Source organism: Gobius niger, assembly GCF_951799975.1.
Source record: "Gobius niger genome assembly, chromosome: 7".
Lineage (NCBI taxonomy): Eukaryota > Metazoa > Chordata > Actinopteri > Gobiiformes > Gobiidae > Gobius > Gobius niger.
In genome coordinates, this window is record NC_136858.1 from 22,094,429 (window position 1) to 22,118,294 (window position 23,866).

The 23,866-nt window shown below is 39.6% G+C and overlaps 2 protein-coding genes across 4 annotated transcripts in view; both read left to right on the top strand.

Moving 5' to 3' along the window:
- The window catches only part of wipf1b (WAS/WASL interacting protein family, member 1b), a 170,815-nt gene that overhangs the window by 137,379 nt on the left and 9,570 nt on the right, over positions 1 to 23,866 (top strand). Inside the window, exon 1 of one of the 3 annotated variants that reach the window (XM_079560292.1) lies at positions 22,789 to 22,939. The exons of 1 other annotated variant lie outside the window; for it this stretch is intronic. The gene's annotated coding sequence lies outside the window, so the exon portion shown is untranslated. Of the gene's footprint in view, positions 1 to 22,788; positions 22,940 to 23,866 lie in introns of those variants that run through there. One more of the 3 variants, XM_079560295.1, reaches the window with a different exon arrangement.
- Positions 19,840 to 21,498, top strand: ciao2b (cytosolic iron-sulfur assembly component 2B). The gene is made up of 5 exons (XM_079560300.1): positions 19,840 to 20,054; positions 20,252 to 20,321; positions 20,647 to 20,772; positions 20,859 to 20,904; positions 20,991 to 21,498. Exons 1-5 carry the CDS (start codon positions 19,924 to 19,926, stop codon positions 21,089 to 21,091), a joined length of 474 nt encoding a protein of 157 aa, XP_079416426.1. The 5' UTR covers positions 19,840 to 19,923; the 3' UTR covers positions 21,092 to 21,498.

Genomic DNA, 23,866 nt, shown 5'->3' on the forward strand with positions numbered 1-23,866 from the left:
ACAATCTGTCTGACTGGACTTTTATCCGGGGAAATCAACTGTCCGTCCAGGAAAGCCGTTCATGTGCTATGACAGGGTCCGTCTGGCCTGGCTCCTGTCCATCTGCCGTGCATGTTGAGGTCCGATACTGAAATCCTTTGCCACGCGAGTCACGGTGCACTGGAGCCTGAACACTATATGAAAATTCAGCTACCCTCCACAGCTTCATTACATGCCATGATCTTCCTAATTGCGACTGCACCCGTTCGTTTTGGTTTTTCAAAGTCCTCCAGCAGCGAGGTTGGTCTAATCACCTCTCAGCTCAGAGCAGCCATATGTTGTCTGCTCCCGGTCAGTGAAATCCTTTTACGCACACCTTTTGATGTAATTACAAACCACACTAAATAATACAGCAGCAGCTTGAAGCCTGAACAATATTACAGACAGCTTTTGATGCAGGAGGTGTGTTTCTTGGTAAAAGAGTTGCTTGTTAAAATGCTTAATTGCTTAATTTATTATTATTATATGAAATGTGAGCGCTTTGTCATGAAATATTGAGAAGCGCACTTAAATTAAAGGGTGTGGCAAAAAAAAGTTTCAGTGTTAAAATGGAACATAGCTTTGCAAAGGCATCATTTCCTGTGGTGACTGGCTTGGCTGTAATTGCTTTAAGTGCTTCAATAACATGTCACTAGATTGCATTACACCACACTGCTGCATCCCACTGCTCATACCGGGTTTATAGCAGTCTTTGGTGCTGCTGATATGAAGCACTGATAACCACACAGGCTCAGACAAAACAAATTGTTGCCTTTGCGTCCCTCCAAACATCGTCCCTAAAATCTGTCTCCTGCTATCACCAGCGAGCAGAGAGCAAATGTAACGGCCTATAATGGTTCAGATCATCTGTAAATTTATTGGTTGTAAATGGGTGCGATTAATCTCATTTTGTCTCAGCTATCACTGGGGCATTTTTATGGCTTGTTTTTCCCTTATACATGATAAGTGCGAATGGGGTTCATTATAGTGGAAATAGCTAATGCTTAATGGATGACTTTTTGAGCTTTTGATCTCCTCAGCAAAACACCAGCTCCGTCATCCATGAAGTACAATATGTTTTAAAGTGGATAAACTCTCTTCCCTGCGCCGACTAGCGTGTTAGTCTGAAACTCTATCAATTTTCAACGTTTTTTGTTGTTGTTGCTGCTTCCTTGGTCACAGCTTTGGCGTTTTGCATAACTATATTTCATAACATGTCTGTTGGGGCATTTTCTAGACAGCAAGACTAAGGCGTCTAAAGTAGTTGTAAACATAGATATATATAAAGGCCAGATGTCTCATACACGCTGCTGGCCAATGGAGGGCGACGTCCGCACACGGCGGCCATCTTGCCACAGGGAGCTCGCTCACTCATAACATTGTGTTTTATGGTGCATATACTTTTAAATAACCATAACTTGCTAAATTTTTTACCGATTTTCAAACGGTTTGATTTGTTATAAACCTCAGAGATGTAGGTATGACACTGAATACGCATGAATAAAAAAAGAAAATCCTTATTTCATGTTCGATTCAGAATTATAGCCAAGTTAATAACGCTTGTAAGAAACCAAACCGTTTGTAAATCCGTGAAGATTTCAGCGAGATATGAGGATTTGTGTTTGTGCTGATCACTCACTTACTTGAGCTGAAAGTTTCCCTGTGGCAAGATGACCGCCCGTTATGCTGGAAGTGACACTGCCTTATATATATATATATATATATATGTTTACAACTACTTTAGACGCCTTAGTCTTGCTGTCTAGAAAATGCCCCAACAGACATGTTATGAAATATAGTTATGGGCTGAATAAATCACAAATGATACCTTTTAAAGCAGAACTAAGTAGCTCATGCCCCTAGAGGACACAAGCGCCACTGCAGGTGTCGTAGCATGTTGAGGTTTTTTACTCATTAATTGTCCGTAAATTAGGCTGACAGAAAAGACAAAGGGAGAGAGGGATATTGTTACATTGTCACAACCACAATGTAGAATTTTTTTTTTTTCCACACAAACTTGACGGTAAACACTGCTAAAGTGGTGCTAGCCCACAGTTAGCTTTCCCCGTTAGCCTGTTAGCTTCTTCGTGTTTCTATTAGTGTGTATGCAAGAGTGGTTTTCTGGCCAGAGACACCAGGGGGAGATGAAAGACCCCCCAATCATCCCATTAGTATTACCCCCAGAGGGACTACCTACCTATCCTGCTTGATCAAATGAAACTAAAAATAGCTACTGAGATGCATAGATGGTTTTCGTTTGCTCATGTTATGGGGTATGTCTTAATTCAGAACTTCAGATCATCACCATTTTTATTGGCTGAAACTGTCCGTATCAGTCTTACTTTGTCCTGAAGCTGACACGTTTTTTCTTCCAGACATTTGAATTTTACTACTTCCTCATTTGACTGTACTTTGCATATAAAGCACCAGTATCAGCCTCCCCATCATGGACCATGTGTTTGGGCTTTGCCACCGAGAAGAGCCAGCTAATCAGAGCTAAACTAATTGGCTCTAAAATAGCATTGCTTTAGCGACAGCCCTGATCCTCAGAGCTGTTACCCAAGTCTTACATGGAGCAAATTGATTTTTTCCAGACCTGATTAAACTCACCTTGGCTGTGATTGGCACTGCTGATTGACCGCAGAGTGATTTGCCAAAATGCTCAGGTAGCAGTGATTGCCAGCAACGCTAGCTGTTTGCCAGCGATTTCATTCAAGCACAGATGGAGATGTCTTTGTCTTTTAAAGAAATGAAATACAAATCGGTTATTCACACAGGACTCTTCACACACTGTCACTCGCAAACCTTTTTTTCTTCTTCGGTTTTTTATCACATTGAATTGTTCAAAAAGCATTCATAAAGGCCACTGCTCCTACTATTATAGCAACAGCCACAGACATAACAATGGGCTTACTGGGTTATATGCACGCGAGCTCACATGACTTCCGAGTGGATCCTCAGTATAGGCGCTGCTCTTCCTGTCCCATTATTTCCCTATATGTTGATAATGAGGTCTTTTCCAAAAAAATAAAGAGCTCAAGTCTACATGACAGTAGAGTCGAGATCTTATGCCCAAAGTTCTTCAGACTGGGCTGAGTTTGTTGGTCACGTTTTTGAAGCACGGCGAGGCAAGAAATGTGGTACTAGCGCTAAACCGAGGCCAACGTTACACGCTCTATCACTCAGGACAGTGTTTAACTCACAGTAGGATAAAAAAGCAGTTTGGTTCCTGTTAGTGAGTAAAAACGTATCGTAAATGCAGTGCAATGTGAAGCCGGTGACTTCCCATCAGTATCTCACTGCCTGTGATGTTTTCATGAACTATTTGCTGATTTGTGCAAAACATCGCTAATTCTTATTGGGAAAATAGCGAGAGAGCGGCCTCCGGAGATCGCACCTGGAGAACCTATACAAGAATAAACATCTGCCGCTATTACTACTTGTCCTTGGAAGCAGCAACATGGCCCTACTGTGTAACACTGAATAGGCCATAAATGGACCAACTGAGAGGCATTGAAGACCAGCCAAAACCAAGCCCTGCAACAAGCTACTCTTTGTTTGTTGTCGTTTTTGGGCACATATTTACGAATGAAGAGCGCAGAAAAGGTGTGATATAAACATAAAATCTAAAAATGATTTACAGTGGACATTTTCAAACTAGAGAGTGTTTCATCTCTTTACGTGAAAAATATAAATAAGAATAAATATTTAACGTTGAGCTATCTTTTCAAGCCTAAACTTTGAACTGTAAACCATTTTAAGTTAACATACACATTGCTTTGGGTACCTGATTATAGATCCTTATCTAGTTTGCTAAACTTGAGTAAGCAAAACTGCATTTTCAAAAATAAAGAGCAGTGTCAACAGTGTTTCATATTGTTCTGTATTCAATCAATCAATCAATCATATATTGTTCTGTATTCATCATATTCTGCCCCGCCCACCTTTGCCTCTTTTTGCCACGTATCGACACTTCCGTTGTATTGAAACTTCCAGTAGAATGTGAAGCCCTAAGTGGAGATTGAGGGAAAATCTGATATACAGTAGATCGATTTGTATAGAATGTCCAACGTTCATTTGCACCAACAAGTCCACACTGCACTGTTTCTGTGGGCGGCGTGTAGTAACTGATCTTCTCTTGACGTCTGCGGTCCTATGTAAACTACAAGTGAAGGGGCGGGCACCAACGGGGGAATAACGTGTTGATCATTGTCTTTTGGCCCCGAGAGGTTGGATACTAACACAATTTCTATTCACTCCATATGTTCTACCCAGGAAAGAAAGATTATAAAGAGAAATTGAATTGAACAACAAACATTATAATCAGCCACAGACTGCAGATGAAACAAAGTGACGCATGCATTGATTTGACCTTCACTGTTCATTAGAGCTCAGTACAACTCCCAACGCCACTCTATTGATGATAAAAAAATCTTTTTCTATTTTCCGTTCCGATCTTACTTTTCTCTTGATTTTTCATAGTTGTTTGCAGCACACCGAGTACCAGACTACCCACGTCTGGGTGTAGCTTTCAAAAGAGCCCGCCTCCATCATAAAGTCTGCCAGTAATAGGTTTTAATGGTGTGAAGTTGAACTCCTCTCACTTAGCCCCGGGGCCTTTGTCTGCTATTCTGGCCACTAAATGATGTGTGTGAAAAGGGTGAAGAAATGCCATTCGATCCACAGATTGGCCTTTCTGGATAAATCTAATTAACTCAGGAACAAGCTGTACTTTTGGACCGGCACTCATCAAGCCAAAATGTCACTGGAAAATTGGCACCTGGAAATTGGCACCCTTGCTTTGAATTCAAACGAGACCACAAAAGGTGCTGGACCTCCGAGCCTTATTATTGTTGTTGTTGATAAGACATGTATTGTGAGGGGAGTTTGGTTCAGGTGTGGCCAATACAACGACAAGACTGCTGCTTTTGGTTGAGATGCTTGCTGCCTCGATGCGTGCAATTCTAAAATTCTCTGAGAACAAATGCTCTTCTCTGGAGAATTTCTGTACAGTTTTCTTCCATACTACGTGTTTTATCTACATTTTGTATCCTAGACTGTCACTATCTAACAAGTCATGCAGTGTTGTTGTTTTCACGTACGACAAGAGGTTGTATTTACAGATATTGCGGTGAGATGCTGAGGCATAAGAAGAATATAGAGTACCTGGAGACAGCAGGCACTTTGCAGCCTGTCGCCACGGGTTACAAAGCTGATTGACACAGTGACAGTTGTGATGCTTTATGATGGAACCGCTGGGTATTTAGGCTTTTAAGTTGTTCCTCACTGTCTTTCCTTAAGGCGAGTCTGTTTGAAAGTTTTGTCAACAAAAACATCAGAAACATGACCACAATTCAATCTAGATCGGCCGGAGATTGGTCTGAGGACAGGAGAGAGGTGATTATTTCCTTTTGCCATTTTCTGATATAAGATTACTGCCATTTTCTGATATAAGATTACTGGAGGATATGACCACTCCACAACACAATTAAATGCCAAATCCTGAATATTTCTCAACCAAAAGTTCAAACAGACTTTTATTTTTTTCTGTGGTACCTGTGAAGTGACCTCTCCAAATTTTATCAGCATGGAGTAAATGTCACTTTCTGAAATGACTGCTGGATTTCATTATCGTTTACGGTTTATGGAGAATTTCTGAAGAATTTTAGGTTATCATCACCAATACAGAGCAGGTGTAGAGATTATCAGCTTGTGGCTGTTTAAATGGCAATGCTCATTGTTGACATATTGCTAGCAGCATCTACATCTGATCTGATCAGCGGTATTTCCATTTTAAGAAGGTTTCGCTGTGACTGATCAAAATATTTTCCCAGTTGATGAATGAATGAACCAATCAATCAACGGTTTTGAATAGAACAATATCACAACGGGAGTTGCCTCACAGGACTGTACAATTATTAAAGCAATGAAACAAAACTGTAAACTGTAAAGACAATGTAAAGTTCAGGCAAATGAAGCATCCAGGCAAACATAATGTCCAAATAAGCGTCTGCAGCAGGTGGTGACGAGCCGCATGGCCCCTGTCCTTAGACTCTCCAACACGGTGAGGAAAAACTCAAAAACCCAGTGGGAGAAAAAAGAAGCCTCGGGGAGAACCACAGAAGGAGAGATCCACTCCCATGGACAGACAGGCTATCAGACACCCAGGGCGAATGGGTCCCTCAGCAGACAGGCCAAGACGGCAGAACTTCCAGTCCTTGTTGGAGCTTCAGTTCCTCTTGTCCAATCTTCTTGTCTGTAGGCGAGGTTCCTCTGCTCCTCCGTGGACAAGGCTGAAGACCGCGAACAGACTTCAGATAAAATAAATATTGTGTCATAACTAGAAATGCAATGGCTGTGCCATTGCGATTGACTGCGGAAATGCGGGAAGCGAATGCAGAAATTGCATAAACTCTTCAAATTGCATAATCAAATTTGCATAAACTGGTAAAATGCATAAAATGTCATGTTGCATAAACTGTATAAACTGCATAAAGTGGTAAAATGCATGAATAGGATAATTTGCATAAATTATGTAAATTGCATAAACGCTTTAAAATTCATAAATCCTAAATGGCATAAACTCTTAAGTTGCATAAACTGGTTAAATCCCATAAAGTGGTTAATTTGCATAAATTGTTAATATTGCATAAACTTTTTAAATTCCATAAACTGGTCAAACTGTTGAAATGGCCTCAGTGCTTGATTGGCAGAAGCTGCACAAATGGCTGAAAGGCCTGGAGTCTCCCCATTGGCTGGATTCCCCCCATACACACTAATGCAAAAATTTCAAACTCATGTATAAAAAACTGGAAAACTGCAGAAGGACAATTTTTTCTCAAAACCCACAAGTTGCAGAAGCTGAACATGCACAAAGTGCAGAAATTGCGGAAAATGCAGAAAAAAGTGCAGAAAAGCATGGATTTGCGGCAGCCCCATTATAAGTCAATGGGAAAAATCTCAGACATTTTGGCCGATTGCGGAAAAACCGTAAGTTGCAGAAGTCCCAAAAGTAATAGCACCCTTCTCCTCAACATGCGGAACGTTTTGATGCATAACTTGCATAAATTGCACAAAGCATGAAGGTGCTGAAAGCTCTAGAAAATCGGGAAAAAGATGGAAGAGGAATAATAACTAGAAATGCAATGGCTGCGCCATTGCGATTGACTGCGGAATTGCGGGAAGCGAATGCAGAAATTGCATAAACTGTTCAAATTGCATAAATTGCTTAATTTGCATAAACTGGTAAAATGCATAAAATGTCATGTTGCATAAACTGTATAAACTGCATAAAGTGGTAAAATGCATGAATGGATTAATTTGCATAAATTATGTAAATAGCATAAACTTTTTCAAATTCATAAATCCTAAATGGCATAAACTCTTAAGTTGCATAAATGCTTTAAAATGCATTAACTGGTTAAACCCCATAAAGTGGTTAATTTGCATAAATTATTAATATTGCATAAACTTTTAGATTCCATAAACTGGTCAAACTGTTGAAATGGCCTCAGTGCTTGATTGGCAGAAGCTGCACAAATGGCTGAAAGTCCTGGAGTCTCCCCATTGGCTGGATTCACCCCATACACACCAATGCAAAAATTTCAAACTCCCGTATAAAAAAAACTGGAAATCTGCAAATGGCCAATTTTTTCTCAAAACCCACAAGTTGCATAAGCTGAACATGCACAAAGTGCAGAAATTGCATAAAATGCAGAAAAAAGTGCAGAAAAGCATGGATTTGCGGCAGCCCCATTATAAGTCAATGGGAAAAATCTCCGACATTTCGGCCGATTGCGGAAAAACCGTAGGTTGCAGAAGTCCCAAAAGTAATAGCACCCTTCTCCTCAACATGCGGAACGTTTTGATGCATAACTTGCATAAATTGCACAAAGCATGAAGGTGCTGAAAGCTCTAGAAAATCGGGAAAAAGATGGAAGAGGAATAATAATAAAGAACATGAAAACCAATAATTGACTGCGGAAGAATTCCGCAGTCAATCAATAAAGAACATGAAAACCAATAATTGACTGCGGAAGAATTCCGCAGTCAATCAATTAAGACAAAGTCTTCAGTAAGAGGAACTAGAGGATAGTGCTCAGTGTATCGTACTTCCCCCTTAAATGAGAGGAGCAGGATTTTAAATGTGATTCTAAACTCAACAGGAAGCCAGTGGAGACTCTTTAGCACAGGAGTGATGTGTTCTCTTCTCTTTGTCCGCGTTAACAATCTTGCAGCTGCATATTGAATTAACTGAAAACTTCTCAGGGAACTTATATGCTGCTAGCAGGAAGTAGTCCAGCCTTGATGAACAACTGTATGAATACGTTTTTCTGCATCACTCTTAGGTAAGATGTTTCGCATTTTAGCAATGTTGCGCAACTGAAAAAACACAGTTTTACAGGCCTGGTTTATATGTGCTTTAAAAGAGAGGTCTTGGTCAAGTTTTTTTTTACTGTAGAGCTTGTGGACTGCAGATGGAAATTAGCTCCAAGAGCTCAAGTCTGGTACAAAGCAACAATCTTTTTATATGCTGATTAATGCCCCTGTACATGTTTCTGTCAAATAAATAAAATAAAATAAAATAAACATTATCCTGGGTGATGATCTGCTAAAGACTCTCTCAGTTTTTGAGGGCCTAATAAAATAACCTTGGTTTTATCAGGGTTAAGAAGAAGGTAATTCACAGTCATCCAGGTCTTAATGGCTTTTACACAGGAAATAAGCCTAATCTAATTTATCCGTCTGACCTTGTTTCAGTGATAAGAGCAGCTGTGTGTCGTCTGCATAGCAATGAAAATTTATATTGTGATTTCAGATTATGTTATCTAATGGAAGCACAAACATAAATAAAATTGGCCCGAGCACTGAACCCTGTGGCACCCCATAGCACACTTTGGAACACGGTGAAGACTGTTGGTTTACATTAACGAATTGTTGCCTGTCAGATAAGTAAGATTTAAACCAGGAGAGGGCTGTTCCCCTGATGCCTATGTCATATTCTAACTTCAGCAGAAGAATATTGTGGCCGATTGTGTCAAAGCCTGCGCTGAGGTCTAACAGAACCAGGATTGAAGCTAGTCCGGCGTCAGCTGCTAATAACAGGTCCTTGGTAACTTTGACTAAGGCGGTCTCTGTGCTTTGTTCTGTACCCTCACTGAAATTTTTCAAATAAACTATTGTCCTGTAGGTGGCGGCAAAGCTGCTTAACCACTACTTTTTCAAGGACTTCTGAAATGAAAGGCAGATTGGATACAAGTCTATTGTTGGCTAACATATCAGGATCAATGTTAGGTTTTTTCAAAAGTGGTTTGATAACAGCATATTTAAAGGCACATGCCCATGTTCTAATACAATTTTCAATATCTGAGATAATAATTTCTTTGAGGAGTTTTATTGGAATTGGATCTGGAAGACGTGTTTTTGAGGACATAGTGATTGATGATTCTTGACTTCATCAGTTGTAAATCTGTCTAAAACTTCAGATGATTTTACAGCTGGATTTAGTTCAGGATAATACGAGCAAAGCTTATTCATTTATATATCTCTAATGGTTATGATTTTATCATTAAAGAATTTAAGGAAGTCATCACAGCTCATGGTATCAGGGATGGAAGGTTCTACTGTGCTGTGACTGTTTGTTAGCCCGGCTTCCAATGGTAAACTAAACCTAGGATTTTCTTTGTTTACTTCAGTTAATTTTAATAAAGAGTAGTCATTTGTTTTTGCTTTCCCCGTGGCTACCAAATGGGGATATATTAGCTAAACTGTACAGGTGTGTATAATGCTCTTTCTTTGACAGACAAGATATAGAGAGGGTTTTATTCGAATAATCCATCTGAATCATGTATTATTTGACAAATATCTATTATGGACAGTTATTAGTTGCATCAACAACAAAACACTCAAATTCCAGTGGGTGACTCACTCACAACGTCGTAAATGACTGTGACTTACCACTGCACAAAAAGCTTGTTGTCCTAAAAGTTCTAAAAACTGTCTGCAAAGCCTCTCTAAATTCAGGTGAAATAAATAAAACAAAACGATGGGCTCTTTGTGATGATAGAGTCCATAAATAGGACAAAGGAATCCATAAATACAGCGCAGCTCTCTGTGAGGCGGTGCTGCTTCCCAGGGGTGTTTTTCTCTTGTTGTGCCTCTCCTGGTTTCCTCATCGGACAAAGGCAGAAGAGGCTAAGCTCCTAAAGCCTCCATCCGCTCCGTGCTATCTTAATAGAGATCTCCTCACAGCCTCAGCTCTATCTGCACAATCTCATCCTCTCACCGCTAAATGCCAGCTCAAAACAAAAGCTGCTCAAGAGTTACACTAATAACAATATGTGGGAAAAACAGCCTGTGGTGAGGGCATCTTTGCAAAGTTTACACACTGTATTTAGCACGCAAACTTTACCTGTCCTTTACACTTTGATGTAAATATGTGTCCTTATTACTCAATAGTGTTACTGCAAGAACATTAGAGAGTTAAACTTGATTGTGTCCCACTTAGGGCTATGTGTTTGCATTCAGCAAACTGAGTAATGGTGTGGTACTCTGTTCACAGCAACTTTTGTAAAGAACATTATGCGGAATTATACTACACCCTCCAGAGTAACTTATACACATATTAAGCATTTCTTTTAACTTTAAAGAAGATTAAATGTGCACTTTTGTTTGTTGTGAGTCCTGTTGTGTAATGGCCATAATGGGGCAGCCTATACACGTATATCTAAATGTGGGGTTTCATGAAAAGCAAATATTAGAGAATAGACCAGCTCCACTGTTGTTTTAGTCCTTGTTAAGTCCTGGTTTGAATCTGGTTTAGATATCCCAGCGGCACCCATCACACAATGTGGTTTATGATCGTTTTCATAACCTTTTATTATTAGTCTTTTTAAAGCCCATTATCGCTTAATGTTGCTAATTTGAAATATTCCGAGTCGTTTTGTTATTTGCTCTGTATCATCATCTTAATAGTAAAATATCTGTTTGGTGTTGAATGCAATACATCGGCAAACGAATGTAATTGCGTGTATGCTAGTCCAAAAAGTAGTATGGCTGATGCACTTTTAGTAAATAAGTTACATGTAGTTATATATACAACTATTGCCTTCCTCTTTCTTGACGGGGTAGAGACACTCTTATTCATCAGAACAGTATTCATGCCGCAAGTTTAGCCAAGTTTCTTTGCTCCAACAAAAATGTTCCTTTTGGTGCTTTCCTTGTGAAATCATTTATTATCTCTTTGCCTATTCCCTGTGAAATAATGTCAGCCCGGAGCTAGCGCAGGAAACAAAGCAGAGAAATGCAAAAGACAGCGGCAATTTTCCACTAAAACGCTCTCCTCAGCCTATCTCCTTTGGTCCTTATTCGGGCACCATACCCTGAAACCTCTCATACATCACCTCAGCATCAGCGTCGCCCTTAAACACCACACTGTCCTCAGCACGACTCATTTCCAGGCAAAATGGGTCACGTCTCGGCTGGAAAGTTTCTATTGTGCTCAACATAAGGCCAGAGCAAAAACAAATACTTTCCTGTCTTCTGCTCATATGATTCAGCATTTTTTGAAGATAGTGAAGCAGAGACGGGCAACACTGCTGCGTTGTCGGAAATGACTATTAGTTAAGTGTAATGATCTTTCAGCACCTTACAGGAACATATGGGAATTAGCATGAAGGCTGCAGACGGGCCGCTGCTGCATTGACACAACGTAATTACAATGAAAGGTCAGAGAAGACTCGATCAGACGTAGACCAGACACGACCAGATCAAACCGCCCTTCACTGACCACAGCTAATAGAGCTGCTTCCCTGTGTTGGCAAACAGTAAGCAACATGTGACTGTATTTATAATTGGACTTACCGAACAGCATGTACTGGATGTCTGGTATTATTGTATGTTTGATCAGTGTACTGTATAGAACATGCAAACCCCATGAACCCTGGATGGTTTTGCTCTGAGGCGAGAGCACTAACACGTGTACTTGCACAATACTGTGGTAGTCAGGAGCAGAGGCTATATCTGAATAAAACTGTGTAGCATTAAATATTCTACTCTGTTTAGCACAACTAAGGCAGTGCTTAACCAAGGAATTGGACTATTTAGAAAAGCAGTTCCAGTTCAATATCTGGGCAGGTCGGTTTTGTTTCGATTTCTGTGCAGTGAAGCTTTTCCATTCCACAATCCAAAAAATGCAACTTTGTAAGGCATTTATTTCGAGTTTTAACTCTGCACTGTCCCTTAGGCTTAAGCTTCTGTCATGACAATATCGCAGCCCCGTTTCCTGACTGAGTTTGACAGATAAAAATACTGATAAAATGAATCCAATGCTGTGCTGTGGTTTCTGTGTGTTCATGCTAATCACTTCAGCAGGTGGTGCTCCTTCCTGTCGCTGTGCCCTATTTCAGGAGTTACCTTGTTCACTCTCTTTTGTGAAGCTATGCAAAAAATCAATACATTATTCTGTTTTATCCAGACTTAAAGATATCCCTGAAAAAAAGAGAGAAGAAGAAAAGATTCACTGCTTTACTTGGTGTGTGTGCTCGGTTTGTAGAGAAGATAGTTTAAAGGCAAAATGTCAACGTCAATGACAACTTGAAAACATTCACTTCCCTATGGGTCCTACAATATCCTATATCACAATGAATATTTTTGTGCATCTCTGAAACACTGTTTCATCGTCTTGTGCCCTAAGGAGTAAGGACGCTTCCTAGCTATCTTGTTCAGAGACTTTATCCACTTTTATCTCCAACTACAACAGCAGTCGAATGTACTAACAAATCTATTTTGGCTCCATCGAACAATGGCGCAGAATACTGTGCCCTCCCATTATTTTAGATCCACATCAAAATATGTCTCTCTTGCCCTGACCTTCATTGAAAATTCCATTAAAATTTTACCATTTGATACAACCTACAAACCCAAATCAGGCGCAAGAAATAGAGGAAAATATTACCTTTTGTTGACTTTAGATACTGGCTGTTTTGACTTGTAAACAGGTAAACATAGAAGAACCACTAGAGACATATACATGAACAAAACAGAGTTCATTACTTTTTATTATTCAGCCTGCATTTGAAGACATAAAACAGCATTCACGGCACACAATAGATGCCCACAAGACACCAATACATAATGTATAGTGTCTGTATTTTACATGCCAACTGTGTTCAAGTGTGTTTCATCACTTTTAAACAGGCACTGACCTATCTCAGTGCAAGGTGACTATTGTACATTTATTACAACTGAGATCTTGCTATCAGATAAACAGAGACTCAGGATGAAAACAGCAACCACACAACAGGACCTCCATCCAAAACAGTAGACTCTGCTTTAAGCCTTTTCATAAAGAGACACCAAATGAGTAAAAATTTTAAAGCTCAGATATAAAACTGCCGTATCTTATTCTGTTATAAAATGAAGATAGGTGATGCACATTTTAAACTATTTTGTCCTTGTCTATATTGCTCAAGCAAACTTTTGTTTATAACATTACCGTGACGGTGAATCGCCCACTTCCTGAAATTTGCAAAATGTGTTTGAAATGTATAATTATGATTTGATGTTACAAATGCATGAGTTTGGAACACAACTACAAATTTACAGTTTGTACTTTCCCTCATTGTTTGTAACTGCCAAACAGAATAAAGAAATACTTTAGTTAAGTCATGCAAATCCCTTGCATTTCATGTTAATAGAGGTCGAAATCAAAAGTCCACTTTCATTTTATCAAGTCTCAACTCAAATAAAAAATATTTATTACAATTTGTACAAAAACATTTTGCGGTTTGGCCCTGTATATTGTCTAAAATAACAGTATTTCCTCATCAAGTTAAAGTTGTTTCAAGCATTGGCTCCACTATAAGGCTGGTCTAAACAGTTTGCTGGTGTTATACACAGTGAGACCCTGATGGAGACATCATATTTTTGTTGCTTGCAAAGTATACCATAAAATGCAGCGCTGTTGATTTATGACTATAAACATTCAAATTGCAATTTCACTTTGAATGCAAGTAATCTTTGCGGCCCTGCACTATTTTGCCCAAAGCACATCTCTGACGAGATAAAGGTCTAAGGCCAGACTGAGCAGTGCCAAAGGGTGCTCTCTGAATCATCAATAGCATTTTAATGGATGTGATTTTTCAGCTCAGAGAGTGAGATAGCAATCACAGCACTGCTTTCATTGATCCAAACGGGCCTGGCCTAATGAACAAGTCGTGAGTGGCTAAGTATGATAAATATTAAATCTTTTTCAAGATAGGGATTTATCACCGGATACAAGTAATCGAACATGAAGCTTTTATCTCGATCAGCTAATGTCCTTCTTAACTCCTCTAAAGTGTCGTTGTACCCATGGCTTTGTTTATATGGCAACAGAGTACACATATCTCCATTTCATACCTAAAGGCAATGAGTCAGAGTAAAATAATATGGCTCGTCCATCAAACTGCTGCCTATGAGTAATTGGGTACAGCGCTTTTTGCAAAAAGTGGACAGTTTTTAACCATTGCTTGAGAACAGTTTTCAGTGTGTAGGAAACAATGTGTTTTCAAGCAGGTTAATGGGTGACAAAAATATCGGACAGTAAGAAAGCAAGAAGGTACAACACGGTGGGGCGACCAGTAAAAATATAATGATGAATGGAGGATAGCAATAGGCTAAGGCTAGATGTATAGCTCATGAATTTGAGGTCACAGAAGAAATGCTTTAAAATGTGTACAGTTGCATGAGATAAATGGTAAACATAGAAGAGCATTAAGGCATAATAGAGATTTTTGAGTTTAGAGAAGGAGAAAATAACCTATACATTCAGGGCAGATAAATATAATAGAATATAAATATGGAATTGTGATCTGATTCAGTTGGTAGAGCATTTGCCCACTGATGCCAAGGTCATCATTGAAGTAGTTATGTCCTTGAGCAGGACACTTAACCTACTTTGCCTACACTGTGCACACGGGTGTATGGATGTGTATACAAAACTGGACGTGATTGGCTGTCAGCTGGAGACATTTGAGACGACATCCACGGCATTCAAAAAACAGAGCAATGATAAAGACAGAGTGAAAACACAGTGTGTCAAAAGCCAGGCATAATGAATATGTCGTGATTTAAAGAGTGATTTAGTTCAGTGATGTTTCGCAGCTCAGGGGCAAGTGTATTCCAGAGTTCCAGGGTTCAAGCACAGCAAGCGATCGAGCGCCCCTCTTCTTATGCCTGGACCTGGGCACCATTAGAGATGTTTGATCAGCAGCACCCTGACAGGATGGTGCACAGTCAGTAGGTCAGAGAGATATGTAAGACCATTTATGGCCCTAAACACGAACATGAGGACTGAACATCGATCCTGAACTCAACAGGGAGCCAGTGGAGAGCCCGGAGAACAGGTGTTATATGAACATGCCTTGGAGTTTAAAGAGAAGACGAGCCAGGTGTAGCCTACGGAGAGGGGATTTACTAAGTCCATAGTCGAGGGCATTGTAATAGTCCAGTCTGAAGCTGACGAATGCATGAGTAGCCCTCTCAAGATCTGCTCTGGTTAAAAAGGGTTTGACTTTCACCAGGAGCCTGAGCTGAAAAAAGCTCACTCTCACCACTGCACCATACTTTATCAAACTGGAGTCCACAAGAACTCTAAAGGTTCATTGAAGAGAACTGGGTTGTTGATGGTCCAAAGGATGGATTAGGACTGAAGCAAATGCACTCGAACTGGAGAGGGGCAAAGGAGCTCTCTTTCAAACAGCTCTTTTTCACAGTGAACATTACAGGATTGTGTCATTGCTGCACTGTTCATTTTGCACTGCACTCTTTTTCTATTCAACCTCATTATATTGTTAGTTTATATAATTCCTGTTTATTACTTTTCATACTTAGTAAATGTGTGCATTCTCAAAGTTTGTATAAGTTCATCTAATGCTTTATTTTCTACTAATTATGAATTATTTAGTAGAATTCTTTAGTAGTAGTACTTTTATTATTGAGCAACTGTGACAATGCAATTTTCCATGTGGATCAATATCGTCTGTGAGTGATGTGGGATTTAACTAATCCCAGATAAGTGTGAACATTCGGGAAAAGAAGACAGCTTTAAGCCAAAGTCACATGAGCCCTCAGCAGGACCTTCTCTTTTTGGAGAAAAACCCTGACTTTATCCTGACATTGTGCTGCTGGGAATACATGTAGTTGCCTCATGGATGTTTAAATTCAGCTATAAGAGAATGCTCCCCGTTGATGCTCAACTAAAATGTTGGCTAAAATAAAACTAACAATGTGCTCATTAAAATCGACAGGTCTCCTGGTGCATGATTCAGCCTTGTGTCAGGATCATCCAAACAGATGCACTTCAGGAACAAGAGGTGTTGCTTTGTTTATAATAGCTAGATATTCATGACCATACGTGTCTTTTCTCTTGTGCGTGTCACAGAACGGACATTCAAATGTTAGGAAAGTCTTGATTTATCTGAAGTAATGCTATTTTATGTGTGTATATAGCCTTAACTTAATGTTTTATTGATATACACCTATACACCTTTTCCTGCACTGTCTCTGTTAAAGAAACAAATAAATAAATAGGATGAAAATGCAATGCGTATTAACTAAATTAAATCAAAATTCTGCTATAGTTGTTTTGCAAAACTGCCTACCACTAAAGTGAGCACAACTTTTCCCTCCTTAAATATTACGGAAGTTGTTAATGTGTCATATTTTAAAAACTGTTTTCTTTTCTCCACTCTTAAGGAAATATTTGGACTCTGGATGCAGTACCGGTCTTATCTGAAGTCTGTCTTTCTTCAAATGGCCCTTGGTGCACAGGATGATCTGACAGTAGGTGACTGTTCAAAGGCTTCAAGGCTACGGCTGTAAAAGATAATTCCAGTGGCATAAGGTTGTACAATAAAATAAAAACAGACCATAACATCCTGCAGGGAACTGTTTATTCATGGCAAAGGCAGAAAGAAACATTTTGCATTGAAAAAAAAACAAAAAAAAACAAAAAGCTTTTCGATGTTCCAAGAGCTGGTATGTTGTGTGCAAAGGTGCCCACCCACATGACCGCTGCCTTAATGCAGATCAGTCAATAATAGAAATACAACACAAGAGATGGAGCAACATGAGAGAGTGAAAGGATCTCCTCAGTGTCTGACAAGCACTGACGTTTAAAAAAGCCCTCTCTTCGTCTTGTCCCGCCATGCTTGACTGGGTCTGTTAAAGGTCTAGAAGTAAATGCCCTCAATGGTCAGGCTGTGGGATGAAACTAAACTTTTCAATACTGTGCAGGGGATTTGGAAGGCCAGTATTGATTTTTTTTTCTTTTCTGGCTTCCAAGACAGAAACCCTTATGTCTGAGTGGGATGAAATGTTTGTTTCTTCTCATTCATATCTAAAAAATGTAGCCCGAGTTTGTATCTTTCATAAATGTTTCGTTTGCCATCAGATTATTAAGGGCTCGATATACTGTACTTTATTTTTTTAAGTAGTCTTGCCCTTTAGAGACCTTCATGTATCAAATTATTTTATGTATGTATTAATTTACCAGCAGGCTCCTTGTTTTCTTCTTCTTTATTACATTATTGTGAAATTGTGAAAGTTGTAAAACATGCTTATAAACTCATCCCTATGAAGCAATGGGATGTTAAACATGTGTTATGTTAATTTGTCGGGTACGTTTTTGTTATAGCCAGGGGAGACTTCCTTGAGCTCCTGCAACTCCCTGAGCTTTTGCGCTATATGGCTCTCAGAGATTTACACAAATTATCTACATTTGTTGGCTACAAATGGCACATTATTAAAATCCAGTAATAGAATCGCAGAAGTGGTGAGTTGAAGTCAAATCCAAACCTTTCCTCTTTTACAGCCCTCCTTGAAGCTGCAGGGTTGTGGCACTGTTCAGAAAGGCAGGAAAAACAGAGGCTACAGCACAGAATATGCTTCAGACCAGTGGTTCTCAACTGGTGGATTGAGAACCAAAAGTGGGTTGTGAGCCTTTCCCAGAAAACATTTCTTTTGTAAATGTACAGAAAAGTGTAGAATCACCATCTGAGTCTGTTAAAAGCTTTCAGCTTACAGTGGGAAAAATACAGTATGTCACAATCATATTTTATCAATCAATCAATCAAAGTTTATTTATATAGCACTTTACAGCAACACCAGGAGGACCAAAGTGCTTCACAGAAAGAGAAAACTCATTTTAAAAACACCAAATAATTACAACCTAGACACAATTCAGTGTGCTCTAAGTATTAAAAGTAAGTTTGAAAAGATGAGACTTTAATTTTACAAGGTAACAGCTTATTATCCAAGGGTGGGTTCCGACGCCATACCAGTTAAGGACCACGGCTTTGGACTGAAGAATTAGAGATACAGTATAAGAACAATGTTAGCCTTTTTCTGAGGCTGGCATTAATTGTAAATGGACTATGAGTAATAACGTTGTGCTAAGGCCTATCTGTAGCAGAGATGCAGATTGCAGGTTACTTTGCACAAATTTGATTGATAATCCTATTTGTGGACCTAATCAAATGCCTTTTCACAAGATACTGTAACAAATTAGATCTGTGTTGATTTTACTCTCTGGTCAGCTGATGTTCTGCTGATGTTCAGAAAATAAAAAATTGCATTTTGCCCGAAACGTGATTGCATCTGCAACTTAAAGGAACAGGCCAATGTTTTTCCACACTGAGATATGTTCTTACCTGAGCTTAGACGAGTTGATGCGTACCTGTCTGGTGTTTGTGCGTGCTCATGAAAGAGCTTGGTCGCTTCTAACTTCACCCCATTTGGAGCTATAGGAATATACTGGGAGAGACCAAGTGCTATCAACATCTTTTGTCTTTTAGCGTCACTGAGGGCACACAGTTTTTCCATGCTGAGATATGTTCTTACCAGAGCTTAGACGAGTTGATGCATACCTGTCTGGTGTTTGGGTCTGTCCGTGGAAGAGCTTGGTCGCTTATAACTTCACCCCCATTTGGAGCTATAGGAATATATTTTGAGAGGTCAATGCTCAAAACATCTTTGGTCGTTTTGCGTGACTGAGCGCACGCACAAAGACCAGACAGGTACGTATCAACTCATCTAAGCTCAGGTAAGAACATATCTCAGTCTGTAAAAACGGTGGCCTGTTCCTTTAACCACTCAAAATCACAAATTTAAGTTTCGGTTTGCTCAGGAAGAAATTAGCTAAACATTGATATGACCATTATTTCTTCTCTGTCTGATTCCTGAAAGGTGGAAGTTGTGTTGTTACATCTGATCTCACTCCTCTGTGTCTGACAAACCTCCCCGGTCTCCCCTATTCAGAAATACAACCATTTTATGGTCCAGGGAAAAAACACACAATACACAACAACCACAAACAAACAAACAAACGTTGTCACAAATTTGAACTTGCTTGTAGATGTTAGTTGACTGGGATGTGCTGCTTGTGCCATCTGCTGTCAAAACTGGAAACAACAAGAGGGAAGACTTCAAACATATTGCCAACTCCGCATGAACTTATTTCTTATTTTGCTGACTTGTTAAAAAAGCCATATAAATATATTTAAAATAATAATAATAAACATACTTTAAAGCCGAAATCCTATTTGATCAAAAGTTTGGTTGACTTTGACATGGGAGGAAGATTACCGGCCCTGGTCAAATGGATTGAAAGTATCTGCAGGCTACACGCATATTAAAACACAAATTGTCCTGCAGCCTGCGTACACTATGTGTTCATTATTCATTCAACAGTGGCAGATACACTGTTAATAAAAAGAAACGTAGTCGCAGTTTATCACTAGGGGGCGGTACTGAGTCGATGCTTGAAAACTGCGAGACGCTGGTTAGACGAAGTAGTATCTACAGGAAGTGGGCTTGTTATGAAATTTGTGTTTCAACTGCGTATCAGGATCTAAAATAGCGAACATGTCAAGTCGTTTGGAAAACGCGAATCCTGTCATTTTTCAGCGGTCTGGAGAGCGACTACTGACGGGATCTGAGGCGGATGAAGATGTCCACGACCCGATAGACGACAGAGAAATATTTGATATCCTTGTGTTTGACCAACATCGCCACAGCTTGCTTAGTTTCCAACTGCTAGTTACACGTGCTTTGTTTTGCTTTGTCAAATGCCACACGATAATGCTTAAACACTTTGTTGTCTGAATGCAGTCAGCAAATAGCCAGTTTCTTTAATATTGTCATTGGATTTTAACCAAGTTGTTTCTTTAATGCAAACATTACATTTGATCAGATCTATCAATGACCCAGAACACCCTCTGTCCCTAGAGGAGCTCAATGTGGTGGAGCAAGTGCGAGTAAAAGTAAGTCTTTGTAAATGATTAAACTTTGTAAGTCCTTTAAACCAGGGGTCACAACTTCAAGAGCATCCTGTTCGAGAGCTACGTTTAAAAAGTATGAATAAACACGGTGTGATTGTGTGGCTTTTACTATACATGAAATCTATGCTGTTTATTAAACTGAGTTAAAAGAACAGACATAACTGTGTAGACTATATTCAAGTAATCAGCTGTTGTATATTGCTGTTATATATTTGTAGAACATTTCTTAAAGGTCTCTAAGAACAGGATGACCCTAGCTAACAACAGTGCTGATTCAGAAGATCTGATCTCTCTCTCTCTCTCTCAGGTGGATGATGCAGAGAGCACTGTAGGGATTGAGTTCACTCCCACAATCCCTCATTGCAGTATGGCAACCCTCATTGGACTGTCCATTAAAGTGAAGCTGCTGCGCTCCCTCCCAGACAGGTTCAAAGTATGTGTTACTCCAAAAATAGCATCAACAAAATGTGTATATTTCATAAATGTAATTAGTAATTCTTTTCTACGTTTTCTATTTAGATTGACGTTCACATTACACCTGGAACTCATGCCTCAGAGGATGCAGGTAGAATAAAAAGTCCTGCATTTCTTATTTCTAAGCATTTATCATATTGAACGGGAAAAGTTATACTGTTTTTCTTTTTAATTCAGTGAATAAACAACTGGCAGACAAAGAAAGGGTGGCTGCAGCCCTGGAGAACTCGTCGCTACTGGAAGTTGTTAACCAGTGCCTGACCACACGAAACATGTGAGAAGTTAGATTAATACATGAATGCAGCGCCGGCTCCAGAACAAACTGACTGAGGGGTCATCAAGAGTTCAAAAAGGGAGCAAATAGAGATTATTCACATGAAAATACATCATGATCCAACCGAAATTGAGGGTGCAAGGGTGCATACCTTTGGAAAAGAGGCAATGCACCCTTTTGCACCCCTGTAGAACTGGGTCTGCTTGAATGACTTGTCTGGTGAATCTCTGTTTGAGTTGACAGTGAGCCCATTGGTGAATGCTCTGACATAATGCTGTCACAGTCGGCATTAAAACAGCGAAGGATAGCACTGTCTGCAGAGTTTCAAATTTTAATTAAATGTTTTTATTCCATTTTTGTAATGAAATGCAAAATTGTTTATTGAATAAAACATTCCCTTATTCACGGAAACGTGTCCTATAACGTGAAGTTCTTTTGTAAACCATTGTTGTCTACAATCAGCTATTTCATTACCGTTTTCGGTAACACTTTACATTACGGGCCGGTAAGTCCATGGTACTTATAGTGGTAATTACTAGTAATGACAGTGGTACTTACAGTGATAATTACTAGATTATTATTGTGGTACTAAAAGTCATAATTACTAGTCATTAGGGTTAGGGGTTAGTGAGACACTGCCACTGTATCTCTCATTACTAAGAGATACAGTGGTAACTCTTAGTAATGAAGGTCATACTTCTATGTACTTTGGTACTTTAAATGATAGTTTCTAGTAGTTTCAGTGATACATCTACGGTACTTATTGGTAAGTCAAGAATACTACAGCAGCAATTCATAAGTAGTAAATGTGGTACTTCTGCATACAGACATAATTTCTAGGATTGTGGGACTATAAAACAACATAAAATAGCATTAGGGAAAACAAGAAGTACAACCTTCATTACTAAGAGTTACCACTGTATCTAGAAGTACATAACTTGTAATTCTCACTACAGTATCCTTTAAGTACCACAATAAGTACATAGAATTACCACTGTAATTACCACCATAAGTACTATTGTAAGTACCACTGTAAGTACCAAGGACTGCAAGAAGGTCCCATGATTCATTCCGATAAAAAAAGAAAACACAGAGGGGGATCATTCTGGTCTATGATTCCGATGCGTTTAGTGAACCCTTTGCCTTCTAAGAACTTATCACCCACTTCTAGGCTACAGGTAGTATGTGGGATTATATGGCATACTATTTAAGTGTGGCTTCTAAGAGAAAAAAAAAAAAGTATAGCATGCAACTTTGAAGGATGAAGAATAAACAGTCCTTAATAATATTGTGTTTACTATTTTCATTCTGGCTGCTGTTTATGACTTGTTCCACATCTGGAAACATTGCATCACTGCTGCTAATACCCCGGTCCCGGATAAGAGATACTGGCAGCTGCCTTAAGCCCAGGCCACAGCTTTGGGTAAAGTAAGTTACATCAACAGAGATATTCTTTGAACAGCACGCACTCTCACATTGTACAGGCAAATTACATATGTTTACTTAACATGTAGCCTAAGTGGGATGCTCTATTTATCACAACAATAACACAGTCAAATAGCTATGCATGGAGGTTTAATTCCAGAACCGTTTTTTGCCATAAAGTGCAGCCAGTGGACACTCCTCATTGGGAGATGGAAACACCGGCTCTGCTCTTGGCACTGCCCCCGGGATGTGACGCTCTCCTCGGGGTGAGTCCGCTTTGTGACCCGCCCCCCTGCCACTGCTCTGACTCTGGGCTCTGCGGAGACTTTTTACGATTGGCTGCACTGAAGTCCTCCACGCTAACCACTGTATCCTGACGATCGTTTCATCATTATTATCCGCGGTCGGAAGCTTCATGTGCAGCGAGGTGAGCTTTACGCACTTTTATCGCATTTTCAGAGTTTGTTTTGCTGCTTTTTTTTTTTTTTTTGGGTTGCGCAAAACGGCCTATGACGGGAACACAGCAAGAAAGCGTTAACATCTGGGAAGAAGTTGTCAATCTCTTATAGTGGATGGTTGTTGTTGCGGTAATGGCCTGGCAGTCAGATGCATGTCGTCAAAGGATATCTTTCTATGGTTGCAAATGTGATGCAGTGGAGCTGTGGCGAAGGCTTTGGACAAATGCCAGGGTTTGTTCTTTCACTAATTATGGTCAAATGAATTGGATCACATGACCTATTCCGCCGTGTTTATGACAGTGCCATCTATGTGTTACGAAAATGTAAATTGCAGCAATAAACTGTAAGCCATCCATCCACTACGGGGACCCCTCGTGAGGACACGTCTAAACATTTCTGAGAACATTCTCTCAGTCAGCACATCTGGACAACATGCACCACATTCTGTGCGCTGGAACTGAAACGCTTATCTTTTCACAACCTGTTTGACTGAATGCCATTTGACTGATGAAGCTGCCGTCATGTAGATAACTCAAAACGGTTAAAAAGGACATTTAGTTTGTATCACTGGTGTATTTCAATCTCGCATCTTACATACGTTCACTGCTTCTGGTACTGCTTTTAGCTTTGATTTGGATTTCTGCCAACTCTCTTTTTCCTGTCCTTACTTAAAAAAACAAACCAAAAAAATAGTTGACATTTCCTGAGTTGTTTAGGATTTTTGCACTTCAGCTTTTGCCTGCTCTGATGACTGTGGTTTAGGTATTACATTGGGCCTATTACGGTTTATTTCAAGCCTACCCGGGTTCAGTGAATATGCTTTTTGCTATGTTTTTGCAAATGAAGAGTGCCTGAACTTTATCTTTTTCATTTTTTATTCCTGCCTCTTACCATGA